Source organism: Erigeron canadensis, chromosome 3, assembly GCF_010389155.1.
Source record: "Erigeron canadensis isolate Cc75 chromosome 3, C_canadensis_v1, whole genome shotgun sequence".
Classification (NCBI taxonomy): domain Eukaryota; kingdom Viridiplantae; phylum Streptophyta; class Magnoliopsida; order Asterales; family Asteraceae; genus Erigeron; species Erigeron canadensis.
Genome location: NC_057763.1, coordinates 41,392,241 through 41,409,852, shown reverse-complemented (window position 1 = coordinate 41,409,852; position 17,612 = coordinate 41,392,241). Strand labels below are relative to the sequence as shown.

General features: G+C 34.9%; 2 protein-coding genes across 3 annotated transcripts; one reads left to right on the top strand and one right to left on the bottom strand.

The window, feature by feature from the left end:
• Positions 1 to 1,014: 1,014 nt before the first annotated feature.
• Positions 1,015 to 3,408, bottom strand: LOC122593542 (receptor-like serine/threonine-protein kinase At2g45590). Its single transcript, XM_043765964.1, has one exon. It carries the CDS (start codon positions 3,230 to 3,232, stop codon positions 1,187 to 1,189), a length of 2,046 nt encoding a protein of 681 aa, XP_043621899.1. The 5' UTR covers positions 3,233 to 3,408; the 3' UTR covers positions 1,015 to 1,186.
• Positions 3,409 to 12,144: 8,736 nt separating this feature from the next.
• On the top strand, positions 12,145 to 14,021 carry LOC122591290 (zinc finger protein CONSTANS-LIKE 16-like). Of its 2 annotated transcripts, XM_043763532.1 has the most exons (3): positions 12,145 to 12,947; positions 13,038 to 13,381; positions 13,503 to 13,926. In XM_043763532.1, exons 1-3 carry the CDS (start codon positions 12,314 to 12,316, stop codon positions 13,770 to 13,772), a joined length of 1,248 nt encoding a protein of 415 aa, XP_043619467.1. In that variant the 5' UTR covers positions 12,145 to 12,313; the 3' UTR covers positions 13,773 to 13,926. The 2 variants fall into 2 exon arrangements, with proteins under 2 accessions (XP_043619467.1, XP_043619466.1); XM_043763531.1 differs by having other exon boundaries at positions 12,145 to 13,381; positions 13,503 to 14,021.
• Positions 14,022 to 17,612: the final 3,591 nt, after the last annotated feature.

Below are 17,612 nucleotides of genomic sequence, written 5' to 3'. Positions count from 1 at the left end.
GTTTATAAAAATAATAAAATGAATGTCCCTAGAGGCATTACTCCACCCTAAGGGAATGGGGGAATGCCTCTCCTAATGATTGGAGGACACGTGGCGAACTTGTATTGGACGGAGGGCATTCCTAGGAAGGGCTACTCCTATGAGTCTTAAGTCTGGAAGACTGGAAGGACCGAATAGCTGTGTTAAGGTTTGTATAAATAAGGATTATTCATTTGTCCCAAATTCCCAACTATTCAGTAGAATACATATTACACTGAATAATTGATTCCAATTTCTGAACATCTCCGAGTTAACCAATATTTTACCATTTTGATATTGATTGATTGAAGTCAAATAAATATTCCACCTCTCTTTTTGTGAAAATTTGGGACATGTGCTTTTAACGAGTAAAGCCCTTGTTTGCTTTTGATTTTTGTTTATTGCTTTGGAACATAGTGCACTGTATGTATTGTTGCCTCTACTCAAAACGCTTAGAAAAAGGGCAAATGTGACATATGGGTCCCTAAAATTTCTCAAAGCATAAAAAGTTTAAGTGTACTCATGTTATTCAAAGGGGAGAAAAGCGAAAAAGTGTAGCTCATGTTATTCATGGAAATTAAATAAGTAACCACTAGGGAAAAATAAATGAAAGTCATAGACATGTTCATTGGACATCTATCAGTACTTGCTTTATAAACTTTATATGCCTGGGATTCCCTCAAATTCAACAACTTGTGGGGGAGGGCAGGCAGGGCATCATCCACACTCGAGAAAGAAAGTTTGGGTCACAAATCATAACTCACTCTCTCCTAAAAGTTAAAAGTGCAATTATGTAGTAGTAGACCATACCAAATGTCCTTACTGTTTTGCTTTTTCTCCATCTTTTTTTAATGAATTTGTAGACAATCTGTATTTTCGGTGCGTTAAGCCATTAACGAGGTCGATGAGACAGTGATGAAATCGGGCTAAAATGGCGTTTGCATGATAGTTTACTTGTAAAAAAATGCAAGGAACGTATGAGAATTACAGAACATGTTACGAAACTGAAATATCACTTTCATGGAAAAATGAGTTTTGCGATTGAAGCAACCTATGTACTTTGTTTCTTTTTAATTTTATTTCCTTTTTTTCCTTTTTGTTTAAACACAAAACAAAGAAGAATCATGCTTTACAAACAATGCCACTGGAATAACAAATACTGGTGAACTCACCGAGGCTTTCTCCGGGACTTGAAAGGGATATTTGTTGGTGGTGATGGAGAAAACTCGAAAGGCAAATGAGGCGGCTCGGCCTCGCCTGACAACATACCGACAATTTCTCTCATTGTAGGACGCTTGGCAGGCGATCGTTGCAAACATAACAGTGCAGTTGTGATACAGAGCATTGCTTGTTTTTGATCTAGTGAATGAATCTTAGGATCGACAAGATCTAATAGCTTCCCATTACGTGCTAGCTGCCTGGCCCATGATATAAGATTAGCCCTTTCGAATTCAGACATAGGGGACGCCGTTACTTGCAATGGCCTTCTACCAGAAACCAAAACCAATAGCAAAACACCGTAACTATACACATCGCTCTTCTCAGAGAGAATCCCACCATCGCATTTCTCAGGGGCAATATAACAAACAGTTCCCCTCATACTGGGAGTGCTACTAATACCACCACTTTTAGGGATTTCACCGCTCGGCGGACATTCTTGGCTATTTCTTCTCCTATGCCGAAACTCACCACTCAACCCGTCTATCCACCAATCGATACTTCCTTTACTACTACTCTTACTCTTTTTCTTTTGTGGCACAAACTCTTCATCTCGTTGCCACCACATTTCTCCGGTGTTGCTTCCCCTTCTTTTCTTCTTCTTCTTCTTAACTAATTCATCACAAAATTCCTCCTTCCACCATTCCCTAGGCTTCCGATTCTTTTTCTCTGTCTCCAATTTCTTCTTCACCCTTTTCGGCTGTGCATTTACATTACTATCCTCTGCCGCTAGCTCACTCGATACTGGTTCCGTTGTAGTAAGCCAGCTTTTTTTAGGTCTCTCTTTTTTAATCTCACTTCCAATCCACTCCATTACATAATCCTTCACTCTCCCTGAATCACTACCGCAGGTATCCTGTTTCCACCACCAATCTCTCCCTGAACCACCAACACTCTTCTTCTTCCCCAAAAACCTCCTATTACTACTCTCAACACTAACCTGATCTGAAAAACTTGTCCTTTCCAAATACTCACTCGGCGAAGCCTCCGGGTCCACAACCATAACACGACAACTCTCCGGCGACACCACATCCACATTCACAACCACCTCCCCTGTTACCACACTCTCAGTCTCTTCAGACCTATTTTCCTCTCTACAATCACCAAGATTCTCACTTTTTCTCTCAACATCATTATCATTATTGGTATTATTATGAACATTGTCGGTTACCAGATCCCCTTCTTCTTCTTCTTCTTCACCACACTCAATAAAACTCTCAATCTCATCCAAACCTAAAACTTTAGCCAAACCGAAATCCGCAATTTTCGCATTAAAATTACAATCTAACAACACATTAGAAGGCTTAATATCACAATGAACAATAGGCGGATCACATGAAAAATGCAAAAACTCAACACCTTTAGCTACATCTAACAATATCATATATCTAACACGCCAATCCATAAGTTCTACACACTTACGATATAACAACGCATCTTGTACGCTTCCATTCTGCATATATTCATATACAATCAGCATCTTCCTCTTTTTCCGCCGGTTCTGATAGGAACAAAATCCTAATAACGAAATCACATTGGCGCGTGGACCACACGCGTCGCTTATCCGCGTGGCTAACGATAACTCGTTATGAAACTCACGCTCTCCTTGCAACGATCCGGAACCGCTCATAACTTTAACGGCGATTTCCTTACCGGAAGGAAGTACGCCTTTATATACGGAACCAAAACCGCCTTGTCCTAACCGATTAGAAGTGGAGAATGCTGACGTGGCACGCCGGAGGACGTTGTATGAGTACTGTTGTACTTGTTTCTGCGGCTGCGGCGGCGGAGACTTCAGATCCGCCGGAACCGTACGTTTCCGTGAGAGTTTTCTGTATGCGATTGCGGATATTATAAATAGCACAAACACTAGTACTCCGGCGATAACTGAATGTAGAACGGTGGATCCGTGGTGATGATGGTGGTTGTGCGGTGGTGCAGGTGGTGGTAGCGCCGTCGGAAAATCAGGTAACGGTGGTGGAAGTAGTGTAGACATTCTGTTTTATTTTTATTATATTTTTAATGTAAATATATAGATATAGGAATAGAGATAGAGGTTATGTGGTGTATCAGCTTCTTGTCGCACAGGTGGTGGTGGTGGTGAGCTGAACCCAGTGTGGTGACTTGTGAGGTTTTACTTGTTGAGTGAGAGAGTGAAGTTAAATTGACAAGCGGGTGAGGGTGACACGTGAACGACTTAGTGAGGTTAAACTGGACTATAAATACACGTAGGTATGTCGCTCGTTGACTAAATCTATGTTGTTGGCGAGTATAGGTCGGTGACTGCTAATGACCTCTTTATTTTTATTTATTTAAAATGCAAGTAAATCATACTCGTGCAATTCTTAACATTGGTTCATCCCATGTATTCTCCCACCACTCACTTTTAATCATTTACATTATGCCATCTCACTTCACTACTTATTCATTATTTACCCATCACTCAATCAAATTTTGTTGGCATTTAACCACTTACTTCACTACTCATTACCTTTTTATTTTATTTAAACAAATGCTAGTCAAACTAGCCAATCTAGCAGTTGCATTGCCTCGAATTCGGAGCTTTTGGAATATCAATTAGGTGGTCACACCACGCAAACCATCACCATGATCCATTTTAAGTTGAAGGCGACGGTGTTGAGTGGTAACACCACGATGACCACTCACTCATAATCCATCCATTACTAACACCCTAAGTTAGGCTAACTTTATACTCAATGAGTCTCGATAAAAATGGGTAAGGTAATATACTTATTGATTTTAACAGTGGGAATGTTATATGTTAATGTGTATAAAGCATTTTGTGTATTTTTTTTTTAAAGAAAAGATGATTTGAACTACCTAAATTACCTTTATTCTTTATTTATTAATTTAAACATCTCTACCTAATATACCTAAAATACCCTTAAATTTAAACAACTCATTTTCATCTCTCTTATCTCAACTATTCATTTTTTCTCTCTCATCCATAAATCATTTTATTCCTCTAATGCATTCAAAATCTTTTGTTTCAAAATCCGTATACCAATAAATTATAAAAATTGTTTAGGTGTTCTTAAAATTTCATGTGTTTTCATTAGAGAGGTCATTCGATATACTTTCGACAAAATTTTAAATCCGAGAGCAGAGCCCGTACAGCTAAGACATCTAACTATCACACTCTATGACTTATCACCTCCTATGACCTATCACCCCAATTATTTCACCGCCGTAACGCGCGGGCATTATGCTCGTATATTAAAGTGTATAATATGATTAAAAATTTGAGATTTCATGTTGGTTAAAAGATGATTTTGAACCTACGATATTTTTTTTCTGATTAGAAGTAAAGATAAAATAATCAGATGCATTAATGATATGTCAAAAATATTACTCGTAATATGTAATTTCTCATTTTAGAATTGTAACATCCCGAACTTTTAATTAACGGTTGACTTGAGTCGTTAAGTCAACACAACGTGTCCGTTAAGTCTCTAAGAGATTTAATGTTTATGTGTGATTAATGTGCATTATGTGTAAGTTTTAAAGCCTTAATGATTCATGTGTTAATTTGTTTAAGGTGATTAATTGTGATTAAAGTGTTAGTAAGTATTCCCAATAGGTGTTTTGAGCTAAATATGAGTCATAAGGAAGCCTAAGGACTAGTTTTGACATAGGTGGAAACTAAAAAAACGGGATTAGGGTCTTGGAGTAGGCCATTAGCTTCTAATTACTCATATTATCCTTTTCTCTTTGAGCCCTAACCATTCCCCATTGCCATAATCAATTCCTTGTTCGATTTCATCTTCGTTTGGTTGATTCGAGAGTGTTTTGATCAAGTTTTTACATTCTCTTTATAATCTCCAGGTATCCCAGGTATAATAACATTGATTTCATGTCCTTTCAATCCCTTGATTCGATTCATAACTGATCTAGGTCTTTAGAGGGTTGATTGGAGTAAAAAACGTGAGTTTTAATCAATTCGGTAACCTAAAATGATTGTTGTTGTGTTGCAAATCAATTGGATGTTAAGGTTGTTTTCATGACATCATTAGAGTCTTAAAATGATGAATTTTGAGGGTTAAAAGTCGTTCATAAGGTTTAAGGTCGTTTGGGGTGTGTTTGGTTAAATTTTGGAGGTTAAACAATGAGGTTTGTGCAAAATCGGGGCTAGCTGTGGCACAGCTACTAAGCTGCGGCGCAACTGAAAACCAGTGACACATAGCTGCGATGCAACTTGGTAGTTGCGACGCAATAGCGACGGAATTTTCAAATGGCCATAACTTTTGAACCGTAACTCCGTTTTTGACAAATAAGATATCCACGGAATCGTGAGAAAGTCTACTTTCTAATGGAAATGTTTTTGAAAGATGATTGTAATGTCAAGTTTCCAGAAAGGTAAATTTAGTGAGTGTATCCCGAGTTTTGTCGAGTTATGTAAGCTTTAAAGTATTAATCGAATGTCCGATGCATCAAGCATTGTCATGAGTCATATTTATAGGTATTTAGACGTGAGTCATGACCATAAGTGAGTGGGTATTTATTATCTCATTATGTCGTTTAATGATTATAGGTAGTCGGGAATACTTGCAAAGCTCGGTAACTTACGTTATCATTTGTTGTGTGCTTCTACGAGGTAAGATACACTACTTTGACACGCTGAGGGTTCAACAAAAACATAGTTTTCATATAATAACTTCCCCAAATGGTATCTTGTTTGATTATGTGTATTCGGGATTATACGGGAGGTGATATGGGCTATGTAGATGCATATTGAAGCCTGAAATGCTATCCCAATGATATGTACTAATATGAGATGCTATGTATGCTTAATAGATGAAATGAAATATGATATGAGATAATAGGTGTTTTGCAACGATATATGACATGAGATGATAGATGATATGAAATGATGTACGATCTATGATGATAAATGATATGCAATGTTGTAATGATATACGATATACAATGATATATGATGATGTACGTTATGTAACAATGCATGCGATGTAATGATATGCTATGAAATGCTATGTAATGTCTTGAGATGAAGTGAAATGTGTTATATGTTGATGATATGTAAAGTGTGCATGACTACATGGCTTATTCATCTAGTTCACTAGACTTGTTAAGTTGTCATGACACGTGCACGTTTAAGGGCCCAAACGTAAAAAAGATGATATGTGATGATGTTTAGGTAACGTGGACACCTAAACTATATGTGATGTAAACCGAGCTCGTATATGATATGAAAGTGTTAAGCTTAACCCGTACTTGCCCTTGCCCGGCGGGTGCGTATATGGTTGCTTGGGTGGCTCCTTGCAACATAATTACGTGGTTTGAGTATCTCCGGGTGGCGTGATTAACCACCAATGTCTTTGAACATACGGATTACTCCTGGATTGGCTTGTCATTCCTTAACGACATTGATGTACTACTGAATGGTGGTTCATCTAGTCGGGTGCGACTTATGTCACACTTAACGAGATGCATATGTTATATGAGATGCGTGACTTTTGTCACAATTATAAAGATGTTCAAATGTGATATGTGATGATGCAAAAGATGACTAGGCACATTTAGGATGACCCATCCTAATATGAATGATGTTGATGATATGATATGTAGGTGTGATGATATGTTTGAGGATATGTGCCTTAACGAATTAATATGACTTTTATATAATGTTTTAAATGGACAAACGTTTCATAACTTATGTGTTATCTTACTTAGCTAATTCGTTAGCTAACACTTGATCTTTTAAAATGTGTTGTGCCCTCAAGTCCAACAATAGTGAGCAGGTAGATGTGAGAAGATGTGAGGCATGGGTAGATGATCTTGAAGCTGGTTATAGTTTACCCATAGTGGCTGCTCGCTTTAGACATTTGCTTATTGTTTAGATAATAATGACTTGTATTCATGTACGTTATGCTCGGTTGTTTAATGTTAGGCAACCGATGGATTTCCATTTAGACTTATTTTGATGATATGGCTAGTAACACCATTTAACGAATAAACCAAACAGATTTTGCTGGTTTGGACTTTTAAAGTTTAATTCCGCTTTCTTTGACGCCGTTAGGCAAAAGTTTTTTGAAAATCCTTATTTTTAAATGTTGGGTGTTACAAGAATCTTACAAAATTGATAGGATTTTGTTAGTTTCTATAAAAGTTTGTCGCAAGAAAAATAAAAATGTATAATATATACAGTACCTTTTAGTTTAAACATCTTTTTAGTCTCATACATTTATTTTAAAGTTAAGTTAATCCTTTAGTTACCTTTCAAAAAAAAAGAAAAACAAAAATTAACCCTTTAGCTGCATACTTGCATTTGACCCATCTATGTATCGTGGACCTGTTGATCTCCTTCACCATCAGACTCCATTTCATAACCGATCATGGTATCTCGACTATTTCTCCATAAAAATTTAACGATTAATTTGTACAAAATAAAATATATGAGTGAATTTCACTACACGGATACACAGTGCCAATACATATCTATAATCACTTATAAAACATATTGAACTCTCTATTTTAGGAATTTCAGCAATCTTTTCAATATTCCCATATTATTCATAATTTACACATTACCTCTAATTCTATATCTATAAACACAATCAGACAAACACTCTACCAAGATTTAACACACAATCACTTTTTTGTCTTCTTTCTATTTACACACACGCATATCGATTCCTCCTTCACTGTTTTATATTATCATCACCGTTTAACCGCCGCAACGCGCAGACACCAACCCTCGTATATATATCTAATGACCAATGAAACCCAAATGCTGAATTATCTCATTCAATTTTCCGCTAATGCTAAGGTAAGTACTGAGTACAAATAATACGGAGTAATTATTTTTAATATAACATGCTTGATGTGTTCCATCATTTTCTTGAAGTTCTATCCTAAACTTATACTAATCAATAGATTCATTTGACTTTCTTGATTTTCTTTAGGCATGGACTTTCGTAACAATATTCTAGATTAAATAAAAAGTACAATGTATAACTTATATTACAATTTGCAGTAATCAAAATAATTTATTAACATATTGTCAGAGCCTATCAACCATATAGATAATTGATATGGTATGAATGAAACAGGAGTTAGGTGCATTAATCTGTGCGTGGAAAAGGAGAATACCAGCCCAATCGGAGAGTGAGAACAAAAAAAAAAAGAAAAAAACCAACTAAGGAGTGATCGACTAATGGTGTTTGGAGGAAACGAAGAAAAGAGGTATTTGACTTATTAGTTTTGCATTCTTTTTAATTAAATCAGTTTTTTTTACATTTGGGTTACATCTCAACTCTTTCATACAGGCTAAATTTTTATTCTTGTTCGATGAATATAAATTTTGTGAAGATTGTATGTTGTACTTTTACACTATTCTTCTTTTTTCTTATTAAATAACTAGCATAAACTTTTGAAATGATGAATAGGCCACTCAATACTTTAAATGTTTAAATAAACAATGCGTAATGTTAGTGTGAGGACATTATTCACTTTAAATCGATATATCATCAAATTTGACCTCGCTTCAATTTAACACGTCATTAATTATACATGTTTTCCACGTATTATGCGGCCAATAATCTAGTTTGGTTTTTAAAATAAGGATTTTGCAAACTTTGATTAAATAAAAACTAAGAGAATAGGGTGTTCGAAAACAGATTTCCGAAATTCCGGACAATGGATTTGGCCATCTAAAATTTCGAATATGCGATTATCTGAATAATCTTTTCAAAACTAAGATCGAGCAAATACATAGGTAGTAATCAATGATGAGTTGGTGTAGTGGTTTAAAGTTCCCCTGATGAACTATAAGTCTCAGGTTCGAATCTCCATTCCACCAACTTTGAAATAAAGGTAGTCATTCTAAAAGGGCTTGACTTCGGTATACTCAGGTTCAAGTCTGAGAGGTCAGCGTTTACCCTTATTAATCGTCGTGCCTTCGGGCAGATTACTAGGGGGTTTTCCCGCATTGGGTATTTGAAATAGACATTTCTACTTCGAGGGAGATCTCTAGCGCCGGTCCGGTAAAGACAACGTATGCTAGAACTCTTGCTGTCGAATCGCGACACGAAGTTTCATACGAAATTCAACATAGATAGAAAGAATGAGTATTTACAGTAGTTCCTAATTTTTCATCTTTTGTAGTCAATGTTACTTTTTCAACTTTTGTAGTCAGGGTTGCCTTTGACAGTTCGACACCTTATATATTTATAGAAATTAAATTTTTATGGTAGATGATATATTATATATTTACCCAGTTTACTCAATGGTTTGCCGGATGATAGATCATAACAATAGATGTTAATCATGATAGATTGATATATAGTATTTTCTTTTATTCCTATTAACACTATGATTTGATATATAAGCTGCTTAAAAATTGAAACAAGCGATAAAACAACAATAGACATTCGGGATGCCATCATTGCCAATTAAGGTGGTGTATGACCGGAAGTCCGGAATATATGGCTTTCAAAAGGCTTGTGCTTTAACCCATTTAATATAATTGACTTTCTACGTTTCTAATTGGGGCCCGAGGATCAAATAGCAGCCCAATATGAACTTGGGTCAAGCCCATCACTAAATATAAATTTAACTCTGTTAGTTGTTTTTTTTTTTGTTTTTTTTTAATGGATTTTAAAGTGTACTTTATTAGTTTACTAGTCCTAGTACCCGTATGTACGTTAGCTATATAGATTGTATTATAAATAAATTGGAATATGCCTCATACATGATTGATGAGTATCAAATAAATTGTGGTTAAAGTCTACCGATGATCGAAGCTAAATTATAGTAAACATTAATGATAAATATAATACTCGTATATGTTTAGTTAGAGTTTTGGATTTACCTAAAATTTTTACAATCACATCAAAATCGGAACTTGTAAGCATAGTAGATAACGACAAATATCCTTGTGATTTCAGATTGTAACTCAAATTTTTGAAATCTTAAGTAATATAAGTAATATGAGTTGAAAACTCAGAAGAAAAAATAAACATTTTTATAAATGAGAAAACGATCAATCAAATAATGTTATGATGTGTTTTGTATCTATAAGCCAAAAATTAAAGTTTATTTCTAAGTTTAATAAGTAAATTAAATCTAGATACAATTAAAAAAGTTAACTTAATAAAATAAATAAATTAAAATAACACATGTCGATCAAAGATTACGTCACGTGTCGTTTCAAGAACATCTTAATCCTATTTTAATTTATTGGTAAATTAGATTGTAACAATTTTGTAATATCGTTGACTAGTCAACCAATTGAATTGTTCGTCTGAACTTGAACACTTTGATTAAAAATCCGGTTTCTAAAACATTTGGTTTCTTATTTTGCTTTTTAATTCTTTTTACAATTTTGAAGCTTAATCTTTTATAATTCATATTTTATATTTTATGATAATTTTTAATTGTAAAAGTTATATCTTTAAAAAAATAAAAAATAAAAGGTAATTAAACGAAAACCCCTGATTTCATGTATCATTTGGTACCCACTAATCCCCCAGTCAGGCTAGATCTCCCCTGAAAAGTGACAGCTGGTGGCCACTGGCTATTACCCGATGGTTATCTTTAAAAAATATTTATACATATTAAATGAACTTTTTCTAGATAGTTTTAATACATGTAAAATACGATCCAAGTTATTCACAACTTAATTCATCTAGAATATCTTTTATTCTTAAAACTATTTGTTTAGGGTTTAATTTTCAATTAATTACCTTATGGAACCATCAAAATCCACAGGACGATCATGTTTTATATCAATTGTTAAGGGCCGTTTGGTTTTAATGGATATCTGAATTATATTCTACTAAATTCTTTACATTAATTATAAGAACCAAACGCCCACTTAGTATTGAAATATTATATAATATGATCATGCGAGGTTGCTAACAATTTGAGTATTATTGTGAGGAACATAATATAATTTTTTGATCTTAACAATCAACACATGTTGATAAAATATATAGTCGATGTGTAGCAGTTTGAATGACAACGTACGTCGAAACATGCTTTTATTAAATAACTGATGATTGTAAATTACTTTCCGGTAACTGAATGGTGTATAACAGTGCACGAAGGCATGAACATTCTTCGTGTACGATATGCTCTTAAACGAGGCCTTTAACAGCTATTTGTGACACATGAAGTCTCTAGCTCCATATCCTCATGTATATTGGTCATTACAAGCCGAAAACAATAATGTTTCAAAATACAAATTTACAATCATTATTATCAATCTATGAAAATGTTATTTTGTTTTTAAGGTTAAATTTGTTATTTTCATCGACATGTAGGTATCATCTACTACTTCGTGGACGGAAATCGTGAAGTCCATACTAAAGTGGGCTCATGAGGGGTAACATTTTGAGGCTATGCAGTCGCAAGAGCTAGCGACCACCAATGCATCAAGTGGCGAAGAATATTAGCCGATCGATACGTATAATATATACATGTCTCAAAAGTAGATTATTATTATATGTATATAAGACAGATAGTGACTATATATTATAGGACCACTAATTATATAATGGTTTAAGTTGAGAAAAAAATGTTTTGGATGGTACTACTATAAATTAGAAAATTTTGTTCAGTGAAAGACAATGGTAGCCCACGTGGTTATGGACCCAAACAGAATCCTAGAAAAAGAAAGTTCACCAATCAGAAACCATGGTCTAAGATTACTCTAAAAACTCAACGAATCATCAACTTGATAAGACCATGTCATGGGTCCCGACCCCCCTATAAGCTAATCTTGAAATTTCAATTCCTTCTCTTGGTGAACCCCACATCTCACCATTTGTAGTCACAAGTCGTGAGTTTTTGGGACCAATTAACAATATATATAATTCTATATATATATATAGCTACTTTGTTCTCATATAGTATATACGTGCAATATTGTCACAAACTACCCGTTGCACTACATTATGACTCTTTTAGTATAGTTACTAATATTGAACACAACAAAATCTGCAGTAACAGTACCTTTTTTTATTTTTATTTTTATTTTTCCATTTGGGCATCATTTTTTCTAGTCAATCTTTAAATTAAGGATCGATTAGCAATCATGATTTCAGGAAAGAAGACGGCGAATGCAGTTGGAGGCAAGAACACTACAAGGGCATGTGATAGCTGTGTACGAAAGCGTGCACGATGGTATTGTGCTGCTGATGATGCTTTCCTTTGTCAAAGCTGTGATGGCTCGGTTCACTCGGCTAACCAGTTAGCCGGTCGACATGAGAGGGTCCTTCTAGATACTTCTTTTTATAAAGTTTTTGGTTCATCAGACAACACAGGTTCGGTTGAACCATCATGGCACCAAGGGTTCACACGTCGTGCACGTACCACAAGGACTCGGAGCAAGTATTCTCTCAAGTTACAAGGAACAAAGAACAATAACGCGAACTCTTTTGTTCCTTTAGTTCCCGATCTAGGCGCTTTAGAAGCATCTTTGCTTGATGATAATGATGATGAAGAAGTAGAAGAACAGCTATTGTATCGCGTTCCGGTCTTTGATCCTTTTGAAACCGAATTATGCAATGCTTCATCATTTGAAGCAGGAAAGACGAGTTTGGATTTTGTAGTGGAAAGTAGCAAACAAGAAGAAGAAACATGCAATTTGGATGATCTTCAAGGGTTTGATCTCCCAACCGAAGATTTGGAGCTCTTGGAATTTGCCACCGATGTGGAAAACTTGTTAGGTAATGGCGGTTTTGATGATCATAAACCGAGTAGGATGGATGACTATATAGATGAAGATAATAATACTAATTGTAACAATAATATTATAGGAATTTGCTTCGACGAAAATAGGGTGAAAGTTGAAGATAAAGAAATAGAAGCAATTTTAGGGTTTGATTTGGAAGCTAATAATACTAAGGAAACAATGTTAGATTGGGACTTCGGTTATGAGTCCATTATTAAAGACGAGGAGAAGAAAGCATCATCATCAGTAGAAATGAATGAACATATGATGATAGTGTCATCAAGTGATCGATATGAGGTGCAAAAACCGAGCATAATTTTGAGGCTTGATTATGAAGATGTGATCAATACCTGGGCTGATCAGGGCTCTCCTTGGACAAACGGAACGCGACCGGAACTCAACTCTGACGGTTGCTGGCCTGATTTCATGGTTAATTCCTTCTCTTTCTCATATTTCATAGTTATTTATTGTTTGATGTATCTAGCTAGGTTGCAATCTAGATGTATATATATATATTGTTTTAATTAAATAGGGCTTGCAATGGACGCAGGGTGATGATTTTTCTGCATACGGAGGAGGTGTAATTAGAGGAGGAGGATCAAGTAGTAGTGATGGAGCAAGAGAAGCAAGAGTGTTGAGGTACAGAGAGAAAAGAAGAACAAGATTATTCTCAAAGAAAATTAGATATGAAGTCCGGAAACTAAATGCCGAGAAAAGACCAAGAATGAAAGGCAGGTTTGTCAAAAGAGAAAACTTTCCACCTCATCATCATCCTCCAACTTCTACTTTCTCTACTACTCACTACCTCATCAACAACTAGCTAGATCCATCGAATAAATACGCTTTGTTCGATCATTAGTTTGTGTATCTTGTTTTTCGAATGTTAATAATCTCTGTACGTAATTTGCTTGTTTTCTCGGCAAAATACCAGAGGGATATGATGGGTTAATTAATCCTTTAACTTCTTCGTTTAATCGTGTAATTATAAGTCATTTCTTAATTTCTGATTTTGTGTATCAACTATGTATGTATAATAATTAATGAAGCATAGTTGCAACTTGGTCTCAAACTACAAATGCAAATCCAAGACGTACAATTAATTTGAAAATATATAGATCAGTTAATGGATCTTTTTCTGCTAATTTAACTACACAATTTGGCCTAGTTGTGTTTGAACATATGTGTACTTTCCCATGGAGTGTTTAAATTCAATATTTGTATTATTGAATAAGAATTTTCTAGCTATTTGATGGGGTTTTTTTTCCAAATGAATCAATCGATATACATATGCACGACGATAAACCTTAAGGGGGTGTTTGGTACATGTGAATGAAAAAGAGAGAATGAAAATAAAGGGTTTTTCTTTTGTTTGGTGGATAAAAGGAATGAAAATAGAGAATAAAAATGGCATTCTCTTTCCACCAATTTTATTCTTTCTAAAAAGCTGTAGAAAGGGGAAAAATCAATATTTTAACTACACCCATTCCCCCTTTGTAAAATCAGGAGAATCAAAGTTATGCTTTAAAAAAACAATTATAAAATATGAGTTTCACATTATCCCCAAATCAAAATGCTTTCTCAAACCCTAGATATGACGATTGAAATTTGAAAAGTTTTTTCATCATCATCATCAAAATATCATCAGATCTTAAACAAGGTATTCTATTGATTCTTCCTATCTTCTTTTAAACAAAATAGCGGTGAATCTTCTTACAAAGGTTTGAAACTTTATCAAGTTTATTATTCTTTCTTTATATTATCATTTTTTTTTATCACTTCACTACTTGTAATCACTAGTTGTAATTACTACTTCTTATATTATTTGTTACTATTTGATCGAGTAAGTCATGTAAATAAAAAAAAGTTTATTATTACATGATTCTAGTTATCCTGAAGCTATACATCATTACATGAAACAATATACTATTTTAATCTTGCAAGAGATAACTATATAAGTATATTTTTATTACATGTTTCGAAGTTTCATTTTTTAGTTTTGGTCTTTGTAATTTGGGTATTATGTAGATGGCAAGAACAAATGATTTCCAGAGAAGAATCCAAACTAGGCAAGCTGCTATGATGGCCACTTTAGGAGCATCTCACGCAATGTATTTTTCTGCACATTGGTTTTTGTTGTGTGGTGCTGCCATGAATCATGTCATCGAGTCAAGAACATTAATTTCAAAATATTTTGTTAGTTATTATGAAAGAGGTCAGAATATGATAAGAATGGTATATGCAAGTGATGTTGCGAGTGTAGTCACTACAAGAATGGATGTATGCACTTTTACAAAACTTTGTAAAATTCTTGAAAATAGAGGGGGGTTAAGTAATAGCAAAAATATGTTAGTCGATGAACAAGTAGCTATGTTTTTACACACACTTGCACACAATGAAAAAAATCGGAACATAGGTATCATGTTCAAAAGGTTTGGTGAAACTATATGTCGGTATTTCAAGTTAGTGCTAAAAGCGGTATGTCGAGTACACAAAGAGTTTTATAAAGAACCGGTACCAATTCCAGACAATGAAATAGATGAGAGGTGGGAATGGTTTAAGGTTAGTCGGTTATGAATTTATCTCTAAAACTATCCGGGTTTTATACTAGTCCCCATTTTGCTTGTTGTTATATATCTATTTTTGTTTTTGGTTGAAGGGTTGTCTAGGAGCATTAGACGGAACATATGTTAAAGTTAGGGTTCCGGCTAGTGATCGAAAACCTTATCGGTCCTGAAAGGGTGAGATATGTACAAATGTCCTTGGTGTTTGTACAAGAGACCTTCAATTCACATATGTGTTGGCGGGATGGGAGGGTTTTGCAGCTGATAGTCGGGTACTTCGAGATGCTATTAGTAGGCCAAACGGTCTTAAAGTACCTCATGGTATGTTATGATACATATAAAATAAAACACAACCATCTTTATGAGTAACAATTTAATTAAGACATGTTTCATTGGATCTAATAGGAAATTACTACCTTTGTGATGCCGGTTATATGAACTGTGAAGGTTTTTTAAGTCCTTATCGAGGTCAACGGTACCATCTTAATGATTGGAATCATCCGCCTACAACTGCAAAAGAATTGTATAACATGAGACACGCACAAGCAAGGAATGTAATCGAGAGATGTTTCGGGTTGATTAAGAATAGATGGGCAATTTTGCGTGATGTTTCATTCCATCCACATGATTCCATGTCACGAATAATAATTGCTTGTTGTTTGATAAATAATTTCATCCGTGCAACAATGGCAAAAGACCCTATATAGCACGAAGTGCCAATTAATCATACACAATCTATAAATGATCACGATAATGTTATTACAACCGTGGAGACTTCACAAGTGTGGAGTGATTATAGGGATAATCTTGCAAATGCAATGTTTACTGAATGGAATGTAAGGCGCGCTCATTAGTGTGATTTTTGTATGTTTAGATTTCTTATTATTAGTAAGTGCCAAAATTGTATTTTTGTGACTTTCTAGTTAAGAAAAGAAGCTGAATGTATGTTTTTGTGACCACTGATGTATGTTCCATTATTGTGATATTCACATACATATATATATATATATATATATATATATATATATATATATGGTTCAATGTACAAGTAAGTTATTTTCAATAAAATTTCTTACAATTTTTCCAGCAGGTCAACTATATTTCTTGTTCAATTATATAGCCATAGGTATGGCAGATTCAAGTGTAGTTAGAGGACCAGGAAGAAACAAAAGACCATGGACTACAGAGGAAGATGCTAAGCTAATCGATGCATTGATGGAAGTGCATGTATCTGGTAAGTATTCAGGTGCCGATAACGGATTCAAGCCCGGGTATCTTAAAGCTGTGGAACAACTATTGGAAAAAAGCCTGCCTAACTCAGGCATTAAAGCTGAACCTCATATCAAGTCGAGAATGAAAACTTTGAAGTCAAATTTTACCATTGTGCACGACATGATAGTAGGAACTAGTACAAGTGGCTTTGGCTTTAAGTGGGATTCTGGGAAAGGTTGCATTGATGCAGAAGAGCAAGTGTGGGAGGAGTACATCAAGGTTAGTCAACTCTAATATAGGCTCAAGCAAGGCCTCTATATATTGTTATTATTATACATTTATTTTTTATATGTTATGCAACAAAAACTCATAAAATGCACTTTTTTTGTTTGTTGTAGACTCATAAAAATGCTGCCGGTTTTAAAGGTAAGCCATTACCTTTTTATGAAAAGCTTTGTACCATTTTCGGTAAAGATAGAGCTACCGGTTCTCATGCTGTTGATCTTGGAGAAGAAGATGCTGTAGAAGAGACACCAACATCACCCATCGAAGTTGATATGGACATTTCACAATCTGGTGGAGTTGCGGGAAGTGCAAGCAATAAACGAAAGAGAAGCAAAAGTGACGACTTCAGTGAAATCTTCAAGGAATGTTCGAGCGACTTGACAGAAAGAATCGAGCATTCCATTGGTTCGTTGGGTGAAAAAATTGTTGCGAGTGCTCATGAAACCATTGCTGCTGATGTTCTTGAAGAAGTTATCATGGAGATCCAAAGTTTACCGGGCATTAGTGCACATCAACGTCTTAAAGGGATGGACATCATTGGTTGTAATACAAGCAAGGCCCGCATATTTCTACATTCATCTGAACAAGACAAAGTTCTCTAT